The 18,476-nt window shown below is 39.3% G+C and overlaps 1 protein-coding gene across 1 annotated transcript; it reads right to left on the bottom strand.

Moving 5' to 3' along the window:
- Positions 1-1,058: 1,058 nt before the first annotated feature.
- Positions 1,059-17,306, bottom strand: LOC145436556 (adhesion G-protein coupled receptor G7-like). The gene is made up of 13 exons (XM_080313917.1): positions 17,264-17,306; positions 16,509-16,627; positions 15,115-15,324; positions 14,602-14,727; positions 12,566-12,700; positions 5,016-5,125; positions 4,586-4,682; positions 3,695-3,805; positions 3,271-3,397; positions 3,038-3,198; positions 2,763-2,933; positions 2,172-2,322; positions 1,059-1,525 (listed from the first exon to the last, which is right to left on the bottom strand). Exons 1-12 carry the CDS (start codon positions 17,304-17,306, stop codon positions 2,197-2,199), a joined length of 1,536 nt encoding a protein of 511 aa, XP_080170043.1. The 3' UTR covers positions 1,059-1,525; positions 2,172-2,196.
- Between the last annotated feature and the right edge of the window lie 1,170 nt (positions 17,307-18,476).

Raw genomic sequence — 18,476 nt, 5'->3', positions numbered from 1 at the left:
TGTTGTTTTTGGCATGCCCGGTAATCCTTTATGAGTGATAGATATGATGACATGAGTCATATAGTGTTCGCAGCACTGATTGACTTGTTCTATGAATTAGGGATTTGGAAATGTGTCACGTAACAATTTGAAACACATACCGTATAATGCGTACTGTGACAAAGAAGGTTTGAACTAAACTGTACGGAAAGAGTGATTTCTTGTGACTTTAATTACTACTCATACTATTCCGCACTGCTTTTATTTTAAATCTAGATTACGCCTGTGATGTACCTGGGCACCGTCATCGTGGCATATTATTGAACGGCTTCAAGGTAAACGAATTTCCTGTTGAGTTGATACAGCCTATGGTTTTAGTCATTCAAAAGGCATGTTTTATGTTTTGAATTGCAAGCCACCTCTCGCGGGCCGCACAGAATAGTTTCGCGGGCCGCATTTTGCCCAGCTCTGGTATATACTGTATTTGTATTCGTTTTCCAAGATTATTTGGTGCTACATTCGAGTGCGTGCTTTATTTGTCTCTTTAGAAATGGATCTAAAAGATAGGCGTATTTTTCTGGCAAAACAACAAAACTGTAAATGTCGAGTATTACTCTGAACAGCGACCGATCGCGAAAAAGGAACAACCGCGACTGCGGGGAACATAATCGATTCAATGAGAATCTCAATTGCATGCGTTATCATTTCAAATGAATGGAATAGTCACTTGTGCGTTATGAATGTACGTACAATGGCAACCCTATCTCATGACAGCTTTATCCAAATTGTTCCCTCGGTCATTACCAAGAAAAACAGTAAAGCATGCGCCATCTAGCGTGTACAGATATGGCTCCTAATTATTGAAGCCACTTGAACAAACATGAATTGCCCGCAGTAACATAACTCCCCAAAAACGTTATAAAGCTACAAAGAACTTTTTCCAAATTAAGTAAATCATGTTAGGTTCATTAGTCGCTCCTCGTCTGTGGAATCCTCGGTAAATTCAGTGCATCACTAATCTTAATCTATATGGATTGATCGCTACATATATGTTACACGTAAAGATTGAGAAAACAGGCTGCATTCCTCGGCTTCATTTATTCTGTTCACACAACCAGTGCTAATATTGAAAGCACATATAACAGACTCATTCTAATCCAAAATATTTTTCACGAATATTATAACACCTGACTTGAACAGTGATAAGACCACACTGTACGTGCTCATCGTGTCAGTTGTGGTCTTGGATTTAGAATAAAAACATACGCCTCAAGAACTTTATTTTCAAAGCGGTAGAATACATTGGACTATATAGTTAATAATAGGGAACATTATCCAAGACTTACGAATTTTAAAATTGAAATACTATATGTTTCCATGTAAGAAATATATGTCTTGTATATACATTGGTCAGTTGCTATGCAATCATGTCGCATCGACAAGGTTCCCATAGGCGTCCTATCATCTGGAGAGCTGCAGCAGTAGCGAGAAATAGAGGATGATCACTACGTGTTATTTAGAGATGGTGGGGAATTTTCGGCCAAACCTAAAAATAAGATTAGATCACATTTAATAAACTGTACTGGAGACGACAATTAATTAACTTTATTTAGGCAACAGCTTTCACGATTGCAAGATGTATATATGCGACTGTTCCATCATGGTCAGTATGTGTTGCAAATCCAAGCTCATAAAATATGTAATATCAATAAAAGGTGATAGCGACCCCCTAATATAAATATGAGACGCACCTATCCAAGATCTACTTTCTACTTAGCCTTTGGGAGTTGCGTGTGGAAGTTGTGAAAAAACGAAACCGCTTCAGGAAGTAACACAAGCAGAGAAAACCTACTCAAAAAGTAAACATACTTCGATTTCAGCAGCCTGGGAGATAAAAATAACCAACAATTGAAAGTGAATACATGTATAAATCTCAATGTCGGCCCAGCGTGCTTACTGCTCATACTATCATGCGTATCATTCAAAGTTCTGGTGTCGTGGCACGAAGATAAAACTAACTGCTATCTTACCCTGGAACCATCTACATTCCGGCATTCGCCTTGCCACATGAATTGCCACCATCCAATGTCTGTTAGTGGGACTATATATCGGAAATGTCTCGGTAAGGTCATATCGCATTCACGTAATTTGTAAGAAGTTGCGTAAGAATTGCTAAATAAAGCATCACACACCTTGGTTTTGATACATGCATCAACATTAATCACCGGCGGATGATAACCCTGTCGATACCATTGATACATTCGAGAATCGTCTCTTGACGGGCCCGTAGATTTGTTCAAGTTCGCCTGTTCTGACGACAGTCGCGTAGAAAATGAAAATCCCCTGTATACGTAAATTCAATTCGTTATGCAGTTGGAGAATTGTAAATCTCGCTATGAAATGATAACCTGAGTAACACATTAGTAAAAAGTGTGGTACGGCAAACCTATTTGAGCGCGTATCATTGCATAGGTGCGCATAATGTGAAAACAAAAATGAGTACTTTAATATGCGTGTGTCTTCTTGACATACATAATTTTCATACTCACTAACAACTGCTTCATGCAGTCTTTGCTATCCTGTGGCTACATGTGCAACGTAGTGGTAAGTTCCGCACCTACTATCGGTTGCGGATTTGGGCCTGCCCTGCCCAGGGTACACTCAAAACACCACGAATACTAAATAAACAATATTTGCTATCCTCATATCGGAAATGATCAACAGTTCTCCTACGTTGTTGGCATTACTCATTGTAGAGATTTAATTCCGAAGAAAGCACTCACTTGAAAGGAATTGGTCATGGTGAATAGCCAGCTCATCGTAGTTAGAAAAGTCGGGTCGTCCGATAGCAGCATAACGTACGCAAAGATCCAAGACAGACCCATTGTCGTGGCTAGACAGACGGAGGTGACAACGTTCTGCGTCATTGTTCTTTTTGCTTTTGTCGATTGAATCTGATGACAGTTAAGCAGAGTTTTCCACAAACAAATATACATTTATTGACTACCGTAATCTCCAAATATAAACGTTTATAATTGAACCAACTATAAGCACATACCTGCGCCCTTAAGCAGCTGATTTGCGGGATCACTTTGATAAATACCACCACATTGAACAGCAGCAGCACAGCAACAGGCAGTAAAAATCCAAAATACAAGGAATAGTGCCGGAGCCAACAAACATTTTGTGCTCTGTACGAAGACACTGCTGTGCCATTACCTAAAACATAATGTTCACGGATAATTATCCACAGATCATATATATTTATTCCTTGAATAAATGTAGACATACCTGAAATGTTGCCATCAACGTGTCCAAGAGCTATGCTTGCATTCAGAAGCACTATCATGAAAGGAACACCATACGCAAAACATGCGGCGTAAGGCAGTTTGAAGCTTTGTCCCACTGAATGCAAGACCTAAAAGACATAAACTGCATGCAATATGGCATTCCCGAATAATACGACAGTCCGATAGCTTAACAGAACCAAATTGTTAGATTATTAACATTTCGGTATTTACATGAAAAGAGGGGAAGTAATGCTTACTTGCATCTTTCTGTCGTGTGGATACATTTTTCAGCTGGATTTGAGGATGTTTGCAAACAAATTGAACGTCATAAATCCGTTATTTTGCCACAAATTGCGAAAGTCTAATGCTAATCCAAAAGAAGTTAAGTAGCCTATGCTACAATAATTGACATAAACTCTCCCTACCTGAGCAACGTCGTTGTAAATTTTGTAACTGTACACAGATGTCCAAAACCATGCCGCCAAGAAGAGAAAATGCATGAATAACGTCAGGATGGTACAGTTGACAGTGTTCACCTAGAACACACAATGATGGATAATATAGGAAATTCATTTTTAATGGAATTTACATACCGACAAAGCTTGAAGATACAAATTTGGCCGTAAAAATATTTTTTAGGTTACTCGCTATGTGCGTTATTAGAATTTGTTGAGATTTCGGCTGCGGAAACCGCGCAATATTCTATATCAGTGAAATAAAACTTGAGGGGGTCCGCGAGGACAAAAAAGGTTGAGAATTACTGTATTATCATGGCAAACAAAAGGTTTTCTCCTGGCATTTCATCTTGCCCTGTTTTGTACTGTGGCACGGAAAATGCCAGACACATATATGTAGGAAATTCTAGAATTTTGAGACATAACCATTCTAGTAAGCAGTGCAAGTAGCCTAAACCTACCCGAATACTCCGAAAAAGCAGACGTAATTTGTTATTGACCACCTCCATAAATATCATCTGAGAAAGGCATGAAGCGATGAAGGCAGGGAACTCCGGATATAATGACCAAATGCCTGATTCTCTGACACGTACTAGGTCGTGAACTATTGCGCCATCTTTGTGGGAAAATACTCGGAGTAAAAAACGTTTTGCTCTTTTCAACTTTCAAATTGTGTACCACGAGAACTGATACATACATTTGCTTCAATCAGATTGTTTTTTTTATCACAGTGGGATATACTGTATTGTTGGTGGATGACTTACAGCAATCAGATTTCAATGCTTAAAGTTACATCAAAATACTTGTGAACGATGAAGGAACTATAAACTGAAATGATGGTATTGTGATTGTGGAGGCTACCTGCGAGCTGATGCCAGATGTGAACATGATCAAAGCAGCGGCGAAACAGAGACATATGTTTCCGAGAATCTTCATCTGGTATTTCCTCCGAAACCTCCTGTTAAAATATATGATTGAACGAGTTATTTGTAAACGGGCTCTAATGACATCCGATCAAATATTATTGGCTAAAATACAACTTGCATCGGTTGCAGTAGATATAAATAAGGAGCATGATTGTTGGAGTAACGAAAGTATAATATAATCAGCAAATATGTGATGAATTGTGGATTTCGATTCGGCTCCAATGGGAGCGTTTAGGCATATTCGGCTAGGATTTCAGTTTAGGATTCGGATTCTGGAGTAAGTCTGTTCTTCATCAGATTTGATATTCTTCGCTATACTGATATTTTCCTAAAATCAAATTAATGTGAAATAGTGAAGCTCTTACTCTGAAAAACAAATAATAACAAGAGTGCATAGCAGGCCGCATATAGATATTCCCGCTCCAATGTAAGTCACCAGGCTGAGTGCAACGTCCACGGTCAGCTCAGTTCGACTCTGTAAATATCAATACTATAATAAGTCACATATTGTGAATATTTTGAATTGATATTAGCTTTATTGCTACGACGTATTTCACCGTAGCTTGGAGCTTACATCTCCAGTTTCGAAAACCGGAGCTTTCGATCTCGAAGAACCCAGCTGCTGGAGAGCAAAACCAGTGACGTATGCAGAAAGTTACAACTACACTCTTAGAAATATTCGTAGATTTACCCAAATTATACCGGTAAATTTGTCCCGTCAGTTATATTAACGGTAAATGCCCGTTGAATTAATATACGGGCACGTCAAAAGTAAATTTACTTGTTTTTAAAGGTTAAAAAAAATTACACAATAAGTTCGTAGAAGCAATTTACGGGATAACCAGTATTTCAGATTTACTTTTTGATTTGTAAAAGCAATTTACTGGATAATCAGTATTCCGGATTTACTTTTGCATTCGTAAAAGCGATTTACTGGATAATCATTATTTGCAACATTGCTATCGTACTTACAATTCGATCAATTTACACGCTTACGGTCTTATTATGGACATATACTTGTGATTTTCGTCATTACATCATGTTTCAATCATCAAGCAAATTACGACATCGATGGCCGTGCTGAATGCTAATCGGTGAATGGTATCCGAACATTTGGGCATTGCAGATACCATCGTTTATATCGATTTATAAATAGTATAGGCTTACCATATTTTGGAAATCAAAAAAGAGGACACTTTTTCAGAAATTTGCAACTTGTAAAACCGGAGTGAAATTCTCAAAAATCGGTTAATTTTACCCACTTTGTGATCGGCTCAGATCTCAAAATAACGTTATTTACTCCACATCGCTAGGTGGTTGACTAAAAATAAAAAATAAAAAAAAATACAAGGTCATCTCTTCCGCTCAGATCTCAAAATAACGTTATTTACTCCACATCGCTAGGTGGTTGACTAAAAAAAAAAAGGTAATCTTTTCGCTCAGAGCTAAAATCACCGTTTTTCACCCGTCGGAGCTTCATTTCTGTGCTATTATGTGGCATATCACTCGCAATTTGCTCTAAATCCTAAAAAAGAGGACAAAATCTCAAAAAAGAGGACAAAAGGGCGTCCTCCGAGGACACTTTCAAAAAAGTCAAAAAAGAGGACAAATCCTCTTAAAAGAGGACGTATGGTAAGCCTAAAATAGTATCCTTTGATACATCAAGGTCTCGCAATAGTAGCATGCCACGCGAATTCGGTATGTTATGTAGTTTTACTGCAGATATGATCTTTCGTGTAATTATCTGTTGGACCAGTTCTGCCACCATTGTAGACTCCTTAACGCATGTATGATGCAAACTATATATCGAAACACTGGAGCTGGCGTATAGCCGCCATGCTCCTTTGCCATTGCGACGAGAGTAGTAGACGTCCTTTACCTTTTTCCCGCGAATGGTCTTATGAATTGTTTGATCATGAATTCGTAGCTGCTCGAGCGAACAGTACATTGTGACGTCATATATATTCCAGACATAGTGGCGTCAGACGTCAGACATATCTGAGCCTTAGCACGTGCGGCTGAATGTTCCGAGATAGATATTATATCGACGCGATGTTTTCGTATTGGATAATAACAAGATGCGTTGCTGTAAGATATTGAGGGTTTCGAAGCCACAGCTTAACTCTAGCTTTAGAATATTGCAGGTGTTGATAGCAAATATTGTAGGTATAGCAGTATCCGAGCTCAAATCTGGCAAGTTATTCAGAGTCCTGTTTCTGAAGACGTATGTATTTTCGTTACAGTTTAATGGTGAACAGAAGCTATGGCTTATAAGAATCTATTACATTTTCTGACATTGAACTACACGAAAATGGAAGCGTTATGGCATTATGAATCATGACGTCGAATGCTTATGTGATAGAAAGGGATCATTTCGCCTCTCGCTTCTGGCACGATGCCGTGTGAAATACATTGGACGTGCGATGCAAAGGAATATTGCCAGAAAAGTTTGCAGTCACGCTGGAAAAGATGATTCAGGTACGAAGTCCTAGGCCATGGGTATCCGTATTAAACTCAACTTGCGTCGCTGGCCGGATTCAAACTTTCAAACCGTTCGCGGGCCGGATCAGTCAAATCATTCGAAAATGTTACGGTACATCAAAACACCCGACCTTATTTTTTGCTTGAATAGTTTATTATCAATCCTGTATACATTTTGCTATATTACATAACATTCACGATCATATCATATGGATATATTCTAGCAGCGCCTTTACTCGCAAACAACGGAATTTTGGAACAAATTCAAAGATTGATCGTTTGAATTCAACCGCTAAAACACTCACTCTAACGACGGAATAAGCTGACATATTTGTGTGCTTCCTTTGTTTTATTCGTAATCTGCCGTTAACTCATCGTATGCGCTTTGAGGAACACAAGTGATTTAATTGTAAACGCAGACGTTAGAATTTGGCTCATTATTAATCGTCATTCGGGTTTCTCTGTCCGTCTGGGGCCTTTGAGTAGAAGTGATACAGCAGTGCGACCAAATATATTTGAATTGTATTTTTTATAACTATTATAGTCTAACAGTTTTTTTTCACTTCACGAATAACTACTTTTTGGCACATTTCTTCATAAAAATATGAACTCAGTGTGCACTTTTTAGAGTTTTGGGAATTGGATGTCAGTATCACCAACTTGTTCCCGATGATGACTAGAGTAAAACTATAACACCACTGTCGGATAATTATATCACGGTCTATGATCTTGACATTTGTGGCCTTGCGGGAAGTATTTCTTACAATAATATCTCAACATTTGTTAGAAAATGTGCTGGGTAATACAGGGGTTTTTCAAACTACTCAGAATTGCTTCGTAGGCCGCATGCGGCCCGCTGGCCTTATGTTCGACACCGCTATCCTAGGCCATCATTATTCGAGAAATTGACAAGAATATGAAAAGTCGCAGTATGTCATACTATAGCGTCTCAAAGTTTCCAAATTGTAACTGTGTTGATGACAGCATAATCTTTGTTCAGATTAGAGAAGAACCTACATAAGACCATAAGTTTTGATGAAGCGCTCTTCATTCAGGCAGTTGCTGACTGATGATCTCCACAAGAAAGACTGGATTTTCGTCATTATCCACACTTACTTTTTTTTACGTGTTCCCGCACCAAATAAACCTGATTCAAATTTACTGGTCTCAGGAATGTAAAACTGCTGCAAGGGACCAGACGAGTATATTGATATTACAGCAGATTTCTGTTACCTTTAGTTACGGAAATTTTCCGTAAAATTTCCTACGGTCTGCATATGTAAAATCATATTACGGGGAGAGTTATTTCGAATTTACTGGTCACATCAGCGTAAAACTGCTGCACTGGACCAGACCAGTAACTTGGTATTACAGCCGTTTTCCGTTACATCAGGTAACCGGAATTTTCCGTAAAAAATTTAACAGTCAGTCTTTGTAAAAATAAATTACGGTCAATAATATTTACGGGAAAATATTTTTCAAATTTACCGGTCTCAGAGTCGTAAAACTGCTGCCAGGACCAGACCAGTAATTTGGCATAGAATATTTTTAACAGTGTATTCTTATAATTTGACCATAAAACTACAACATCAGAAGGTTTACAGATTTATATTTCCTCTGACAAGTCTATATAGTCTTACTCGTGGGTGGGCAAACTACGGCCTCAGAAAGTCCCAATGAACGTTGCAACAATATTGATAAAATGCGTACTAAAAATCAAATTACTGTGAGTACTTGATTAAACTTTTTCTTAACATATTTCAACATGACAATGATAAGTTATATTCTTACCATAGTATTTTTTTACTTCATTGACGGCGCTATAGCACGACCTCTAGGCCGATGAATTTTGAAAGGTTTCAATTGCTAGACATCACTGATAGTGAAACGTGAATGACAGTCAGTCATCCCTGATTTTGACAATGAGGACAACCATCTTATAAATTCTTGTCGATGTTTCTGACGCGTGTACATTATCATCAAAGCAATGTTTGGTTTGTTTTAAATATAAATATTAGTGATGGTGTGAACGTGAGGTTCACGATCGCGTTTTGTGTGTGAACGAGTGAACCTCAGAAATTTAGAGATTCAGGATCACCAATGAACCTTGATAGGTTCTGCATCTGCGCCAGGGCTGCGGAGTCGGTAAATTTTACCACCGACTCTGGCTCCGACTCCGACTCCACACATTTTCAATATACCGACTCTTGAGTCTTTAAACGTACAGACTCCGATTCCGACTCCTGGGTCTATAAACGTACCGACTCCAACTCCCGACTCCGACTCCAGCATTATTACCAATTTACTTCGAAAATTATATGCCACATTGTCGGTTGAATAACTATCATACAACCATTAAACATATGCAAACATGTGATAAACGGTGGCATGCTAAATTGTTTCATTGTGGCACAGCTCGAATTATTCACTATGCAATTAACAAGAAAGAAAGATTTGTTACATATCCTTCCTTTTTCAAGTTTTTATAACATGGACTGTCTAATATCCTGAAATGTATGAATCATTCAATTATGGCAGATATCCAATCCTGTATAATAAAAATGTAGATAAAAAATCCAAGTGTAGCTCTGGTGTATGAGTCAGCAACTAATAAAGAGATTGAACTTACTAATTTTGTCATTGCGCACTATCGTGATTACAAGCGCACACACTCTTACTACTAATAGACACTGGTCATAAATGGATTTACTTAAGTAGTCAAAGTAGCCTATGTCTAGTCTACATGTACTTAATCGAGTATTCAAGGATTGGGACTTGCAGTCTTTCTGAATCATTTGTTCGACCCAAACAGCTAAGCTACACTACAAATATTTTCAACTTTGTCAAGTGGGAAGCATCGTTTGGTCATATTTACATCATTTTTACAATTTTACAAAACCAGCCGATGCATTTGCTCTGTCACAGTATCATGGTATAATTCCAAAAATTGCATCAATTTTGACTGCATCGCGAAAACGCATATTGCGAGTTTCCTCCCCTGTGCAACTGAGTTGTAATTTGCAAGTAATGTCTAATTCTATCTACATCAGGGGTGGGCAACATTTTCGGCCAAAGGGACACATGAGATTTACGAACCATTGCGCGGACAACTGGAATGTTGATAACCTTTTTTTAGTCGTCCGATAGGAGCGAACCGAATTAGGTAACATTGCAAACAATACTTATATTAATACGCTCTAAAATTGATAACAATATGCCATACAACTGTGCAGTGCGCAAACAGGCCCTGGTCGCGCGAAGCGCCAGATATTTTTGCAAGATAATGACTGAATTATATCAATAAATATGTTGCTAACATACATTGAAGGTCGCATCTGTATACCACTGGGCTCACTTGGCAAGGACAGGATTATTCGACGTTTAAACATAGCAAAATCGACTGTATCAGTGAACATGCCTCAATCATTTTGTGCAAATGTTTTGTCGACGATCTCGCTGCGAGTGCACAAGCGAAGCCGCATGTTGGACGACACGTTATCTCCTAATTGCGAATATAGTTAGACTCGATTCTGTAAATAATATGTATTTATAATTTTCAGAAGGGGGCTCAAATACTGAATGCAAGAGATCTAGTGACAATGAATCATGCGAAGTACCGAGTAAAAATTTCAAGTCAAATAAACCTGCTATGAAATGTTCTACTTTATGGTCATATAAGAAGATCTGGGATAAATGTGGCTGGCCCCTGGATACGTCAATGCGTCAGAACTGTTGTTTTAGTCATCATCAAATTTCGCGGTCCTGCTAATCAAATTTTGGTTGGCCTTGCAATTGTACCTGATGTCATAAATAATTTCGAGAGTTACATCGCAGGCCACACCTAACCTTCTCGAGTGGCAAATTTGGCCTGCGTTCCACGGGCTGGCCGCAACTGATCTGTATGGTTAATAATAACAGTGATTGGGGGTACATAAAAAATTCTATTGAAATTTCTTTGAAAGCAAATGTTTTTATGATAGAGAAGTTGGAGTCGGAGTCGGAGTCGAAGTCAGGGTCATTCTCACAAACTCCGACTCCGACTTCAGTCAGTATTTTCCCCACGACTCCGTCTCCGACTCCGATTCCAGCTGTTATAGTTTTCACGACTCCGACTCCGACTCCATCAAGCGAAAATTACCCAGACTCCGACTCCGACTCCACAGCCCTGATCTGCACTGTGAACCTTTTTCATATATTACAATTTTCACTTCATTATAACATCTTTGGTTGAAGTTTATTGCATTTCAACTACGGGACACTCTATGCATGGCGCTGGCAGCATAACAAAATCAACACTAAACGAGCATGCACCTTGACCATCTCCAAAATTTTACTTGCTTTCTTACAGAAGTTTGCTCGAAATATCCAGCTTTGCGTTTGTAAATATTTAGTGACTCTCGGCTGTGAGCTTGACCGGCAATCACACAACATTAAGAGCGAAATCCACTACATATGTAGGTAGTCAGCGAATGATGCTTATTCAACCAATCAATGAAATTGATATCGTTGTCTGATGTATAAATCTAGCAGGCGTACGGGGTCAATCTTGATTTCATATGTTTAGTGTATCATAAAAACCAAATCCGTGCGATTGGTTCATTGGCTACTGCTGTATAACTGGGATGCGATAATATCGGTAGCAAGTTTAGAAACCCGTTTTACACTCAGCTCAATATCAACGAAGCAGTAGTCAGATGCCGAATACATTGTTCGGTCTGGCATAGACCGTTAAGGCGTGAGCTTATATTTCCTTGCAAGTCCTCGTCGAAATTGTTGGCAAAGCAATGGAAGATATTGATTTTCTGGGATGATTATATCAATTGATTGCCCCACTGGATACTTGGTACATATGTAGACGTTTAATACGTCAATATGTACTTCAGCATTGTGGCTTTATGTGCCCCGAGTCGTCGCTAGGTATTGCAAGGCTATCACGTCACTGAAATGTAGAGTTAGAATTAGCAATATGACATCATATGACGTCATGAGGTTCACGTTCCCGTTCACACAGAATCTTTCAAAAAGGTTCGCGTTCACACGAACCTAAACCTTTAAGAGGTTCACACCATCCCTAATAAATATACACATATATATTATTTCCATGTCCTCGGTCACTATATAATCAAATAACGATATATAATGTTGGCTTAGTATCCCGATTTTAAATGGTGCGGCTCGCAAATGAACTCAAATGTTGAATGCGACCCGTGAGCTAAAAATTTTCGCATCCCCAGTCAAACTTATAGCAACAGATAGTATTTAGTTCAACTATGCATGATAACGATATAGTTCCCACAACAATTTATTGTACGCATATCGTATATTCACCTCAGTAAATAAACACGGACCTACCTTCAGTCGATGAATTTCTTTCAAATTAAGATATTTTTAAAGCCGAACTTGGTTAGCACGTACTTTTTCATGAAAAACTTACCACGAGTATCGCAAAATTAGTCAAGTGATCACATTGACAGGTAGCGGGTGATCCGGGTACCAAGGCACAGCCTTCATTCGACCAATCGCTGATTTCGAAATCCCAAAACACGCAATCAAGAACTGTTTCAAGTCTCTGTTGGAAAAGGGTTCGTATCGTATCTAAATATTGTGAAATTCAAAATCAACGCACAGTTTTAGATTATCTTCGTTGCAACCACTGACATAGCCAAAAGAAGCCCGGAAGGATATGTCTATTGTGACATCGTTCTCGCTCGCTATGGATGGATATTAGGGTTGTCCATAATTTGGAAAATCTTACGAATCCTCCGTTGTAATGTCTTATTCTATAGATTATTGATAAAAAACGACACTGAGCCTGAAAGAAGCTCACAGGAAGGCCGTTAAGATTTCGTGCAAAGCGTTTGAAAGTAGCTACCGAAGAATGGGCGTGCCACCGACCATAGAACAGCGAGAACACTAGCAATCACGAAACCACGGCTCTTGATTGGCTAATCCGCTATGCTTCAATGACCACGACAGCGGCAGCTTGCTGTGTAGGTGATCAAGGAGTCTGCTACCGGCGGCGATTCTGAAAGCGCATTTTATGTCGGTTGACAGATAATGATTTAGGATTGATTCAGGGTATGTTGAGGTACGAAATACATGATGAACAAACAACAGCTGCTTCACAAAAACGTCTAAAGCATGATCGCTTTATTGTGAAGGAAACCGCCGTAGCCTATATGCCTTGTTTTCAACGAGGGAAAGCATAGGAGCTTATGCAAATACCGTCGTATTCCTAGTTTCAGAAAGGCTATATCATTATTGAATACAAAGATAACGCTTAACAATGACACTATAATTTGTGTGATCTCATTGGGCTCAGGTTGTAGTACATAATTGAAGTTTTGAATGCAGCGATCTGCTGAATCAAACGGTTAGGCTTGGCACCCATCAGATGTTCACAGCAAATTGAATTCACTTGTAAGTGTTTTCAAAGTCCCTAATGATGCCGCAGAAACGAGGTTTGAATGCAAGCACAGACTATGCTTGATATGATGTACAAACTATGCTGCATGATATGCACTATGCAGCATTGCCTGTGCCTACCTTTACACCCCTTTTCTGCGCGATTATTAAGGACTTTGACATATCCTGTTCAGCATAGTATGTGCTTACTTTTACACCTCTTTTCTGCGTCATCATCAAGGACTTTGACAACACTTACAAGTGAATACATTTTGATGCAAGCATCTGACAAGTGTCAAGCATAACCCGCTGATTCTTAGAGCTTTCAAAACTTCAACTATGTACTACAACCTGAGCCCATTAAGATAACACAAATTATAGTGTCATTGTTAAGCTTTATATTTGTATTCAATAATGATATATTCTTTCTGAAACTAGGAATCCGTCGCTACGTGCATAAGAGCCTATGCTTTCACTCGTTGAAAACAATGCATAGAGGCTACGGCGGTTCCCTTCACAATGAAGCGATCATGCTTTAGACGTTTTTGTGAAGCAGCTGTTGTCTGTTCATCATGTATTTCGTACCTCAACATACCCTGAATTAGTCCTAAATCATTATCTGTCAACCTACATACAATGCGCTTTCAGAATCGCCGCCGGTAGCAGACTCCTTGATCACCTACGCAGCAAGCTGCTGCTGTCGTGGTCATTGACGCATAGCCGATTAGCCAATCGAGTGCCGTGGTTTCGTGATTGCCAGTCTTCTTGCCGTTCTATGGTCGGTGGCACGCCCATTCTTCGGTAGCTACTTTCAAACGCTTTGCACGAAATCTTAACGGCCTTCCTGTGAGCTTCTTTCAGGCTCAGTGTCGTTTTTTATCAATAATCTATAGAATAAGACATTACAACGGAGGATTCGTAAGATTTTCCAAATTATGGACAACCCTAATGGATATGTAACGTCGCATCATTCTTAAAAATATTTCACTCTTCTCATATTTCCGCGCAGTCCTTCCCGGCTTTTTATATTGCTACGCCTATGGCTATAATCTATACAAAACGTACCTTGAAATTGCCGATTCGAGTCAACCCTGGCTCCTCATCGATCATATTGCTTCTGATAACGACAGAATCATTCAAGGAGATTCCGTCTACGGCATGCGTCGAATTTCCAATACTGCTGGATATAACCTGTTCAACATATTTAGTCTTGATGTAATATTGCCATGTAACATTTGGTCTGAAGAAAGTATTCCATGGAAAGGACATAATTACTCCATATATATATAAAACGCAGCGAACTCAAAGATTCTTCATTATCTCTCGCATATTTGGCAACTGCTGGTATATCCCATTAAAAGCGACATCAAAACCTTCATTCAATATGACGACAAGGGGGCGCGACATTTTTCACTATCATGAAGGAGGGCGTGTATCAAAAGTTTGAGAACCGCTGATTTCGAAAGTATAACTCTCTTCATAAGGTCTGCGTCTTGCATTTAAATTGTACATTTAAACGATTCACCAACCCTCAGTCGATTTCGATAAGAACAGCAAATTCTATCAATTCTCACTTACCCAGTCCGTAGTTCTATTAGAAGGAAAAAGAGTGCTTGTCCGAAACGCAACAGATACGATTCGCAAACTCGACATTTCAGTTCGGACTTGGTTGAGTGCATCCACAGGTATGACGATCATTATCGGATATAGCGGAACGTATGAAGTGCGATTTTCGTAAAAGCTTGCGTTGAATATATAAGGCGACGAAGCATCGGAATTGTCGACAACCTGCGTAAAACACAAGGAATTCAAACCAATGTCTTCTATGAGATATCATAACTACTGCAATATGTTGTTGCATATGCTTCCCATGATATATTTAGAAACTGCCCATCTATATATATCATATCATCCCCTCTCCCAACTCTAATTTTAGGATACCTGAGCCCACCGCCAACACTAATATCCCCCCTCTCCCCCAACCCTGATATCCTCCCTTCCCCAATCCTAATATCCCCTCTCCCAAATCTAATCTAAGGATACCCTAACCCATCGCCAACACTAACATCCCCCCTCTCACCCAACCCTAATATCCCCCCTCCTCCAACCCTTATGTCCGTCTCTCGAAAGGCAAAAATAATAAAAATTATTTAGACGGTTATGAATTTTTTTTGGCGTGTTCATGGTAAGCATTTGTTGGTGTCATGAGGGACATTGGCTTGTCATGATCGTGAAACTATAGAAATTAAACATGGAACGGCAACGACCGATTTTGCAGCTTCGTTCCGCTCCGCCGAGGCTGGAGTGGAGAGTGGTTTTGCGTAAGCGACTGTAGGATTTCTGGCAATCCAAAAGCTATCTTCCCGAGCACAGAAATTATTAAATATGGTCTTGATCGAAAGCCACTGTTGAACCGATTCCGAAAATATAAATTAAAATAATGATCAGGCACTGATCCACCTAGAATCCGTCCTCAAAGTCGAAATATCGGCATTGTTCGAACAATCGGAGAGTCGCAACGGGTCATTGTTACGGTCATTGTGTTGCGGTTACCCGATTGTTCTGAACAATGCCGATATTTCAGACTTGGAGGACAGATTCTAGGTGGATCAGTGCCTGATCATTATTTAAATTTATATTTTCGGAATCGGTGCAACAGTAGCTTTCGATCAAGACCAGATTCAATAATTTCTGGGCTCGGGAAGATAGCTTTTGGATTGCCAGAAATTCTACAGTCGCTTACGCAAAACCACTCTCCTCTCCAGCCTCTGCGAAGCGGAACGAAGCTGCAAAATCGGTCGTTGCCGTTCCATGTTTAATTTCTATAGTGAAAAGAAGAAGCGCCAGTTTGTCATGGACACAGTCCATTGGCAGCTAATTTTCTATCGGACACTGCAAATGTGCCGAAATATACTCTCAGTTAGCCGTTGATAGTCTTCTATCAAGAGCAAAGCACACGCTACTTGATTTACCTCCACATTTATGTCGGGTGTAAATATCGAGGTTCTGGACGAATTAGCACGGATCAGTTTTCTTGATATCTTCGCCAGGGATCGAACCAAGTTTTGTTTTTCTTTACCGAAATCCGTAGCTGTGGAAGCGTAAAATTGAAAAACAATGATACAATTTTCTATTGGGGAACGTAGTCACTCAAAATGAATAATATCAGAAATGATATCAGTAATATCATTATTATCAGAAAAATGACACTAAAAAGCATTAAACATTAATAATGGAAAGACACATTGTACATAATATGTGTAAGTTTCATTTTACTGGTATAGGGTATGAAACAACTGATTATCACGAATGCAGCTGATTTCAATTACTCATTCGAATGTGTCATTAAAATCGTTTGAGTGAGAAATCGTCTGGTGGACAGAACAGTGTTTTCTCACTCACTCACAGTGAAAAGTATTTGAGTTTGAGCGACAGATTCGCACGCTCTGTCTATTGAATACTTTATTTAGACCTTAGTAGGCCTTCGTCTTTGCCAGTGATTTGCGGCGTATTATAGCCAGGAGGTTTTCACGACGGATGTCATTTCGAGTGCCTCCCTACCCCCTTTCCCGGGCTGCGGGCCGGCACTGGAATGAATTCTTGTCTACAGGGAATGGGTTTCAGTATGACAATCGCTGATGGTGTTCGAACAAGGGGTTGCAAGGGGCTCACATGAAATTGTTTTTAAAATTTAATTCAGCCAAATTCGTTTTGGTCAATAGTTTACCTTTAACGTCAACTTGAATTATATGCCAATCAACGAAAGGCATTGTCATGTATAGGCTAACTAAAATGAGTGATCACAAAGTTCAGTGACTACCGTTCTATTAACATTTAATACTATAGGCTACTTATCCTATACTCACGCGCCGCAGCTGCTCCTCTGTAATGTTCTACAAGATGACTGCAAACAGCCGTTGCCTCTCCGACTTGCTCTTCAGAAAACTAAGCATAGTAAACAATAGCGTTAAAAAAGACTGAATACATAACATTACACCCGTTAGATAAACTGCGGGAGCATATAAAAGACGTACTGGACGCAAGTTTAATATTTACGCTTATTGAACCAATCAATTTAGATCAGTTCAAAACATCACAAGATTCAGATAGAGTGAGAGATAGAAGTTCGAAATAAATCTTGGAATAGTCATTAATTCATACATGAAAAAAATAAGCAATGAAAAAGATGTGACATGTGTCGGTAGGCGAAATCGATATGCCGTGGGGTAATTTCAAGCAGGCAAGTATTCATTCAATGCAATCTGCTTGTATTTCGTCTTAAATGTGAACAGTGGACATGCTCGATGTCTTTCGCTGACAACGTACAGCCAATAACGAACCTTGGTATCAATATCAGATATGTTAACGAGATAATCGGCGATATCCTGGACATCTTCATCGTCAAGCGCAGCAATATTGGCGGTCGCGAACTCCAGCATCGAGAGTGTTGAATTGGTATAAGGCTGAAACATGACAGAATAATTCGCACACAATGGGTCTGAATGAACTCAAAACTACATACGGATACTGGTAATTGAATTCTGCGATCATTATTGATTACTGAGATGGATGGTGCAAACCCCTGAAAGGTTCAGGTTCGTGTGAACGCGAACCTTTTTGAAAGGTTTTGTGCGAACGCGAACGTAAACCTTTGGACGTCATGTGACGTCATATTGCCTTTTTAAACGTCACCAAATTTATCAACCGGAGCGATAAATGCTACAATAAAATCAATATATTCCGTTGCTTTACGACGAGTACTTACAAGGGATTAAAAAAGTCCGTCAGGCGAAAAGCGCCAAATATTTTTGTTTAATAAACAACAACAACTGAACATAAGATTACGCCTTAACGGTCTAGCCCAGACCGGACCATGTATTCCGCGTCTGACTATTGCTACATAGGTAGTGGGCAGCAGAGTTGGATCAATTACAACATTT

Source organism: Botryllus schlosseri, chromosome 3, assembly GCF_051294905.1.
Source record: "Botryllus schlosseri isolate E-star chromosome 3, Bs_hap1, whole genome shotgun sequence".
NCBI lineage: Eukaryota > Metazoa > Chordata > Ascidiacea > Stolidobranchia > Styelidae > Botryllus > Botryllus schlosseri.
The sequence above is the reverse complement of the archived record's forward strand: the minus strand, read 5'-3'. Positions and strand labels throughout refer to the sequence as shown.

Bases quoted from the DNA above. Each gene is read 5' to 3' on its own strand.
- LOC145436556 (XM_080313917.1), bottom strand. From the start codon at position 17,306: ATGCCTTTCGTTGATTGGCATATAATTCAAGTTGACGTTAAAG. The intron at 14,728-15,114 runs GTAAGTGAGAAT...TATGTTGAACAG, and splicing joins CTAATAGAACTACGGACTGG to GTTATATCCAGCAGTATTGG. The intron at 2,934-3,037 runs GTATGTGCTTAT...AACTGTCATCAG, and splicing joins TCAGCTGCTTAAGGGCGCAG to ATTCAATCGACAAAAGCAAA.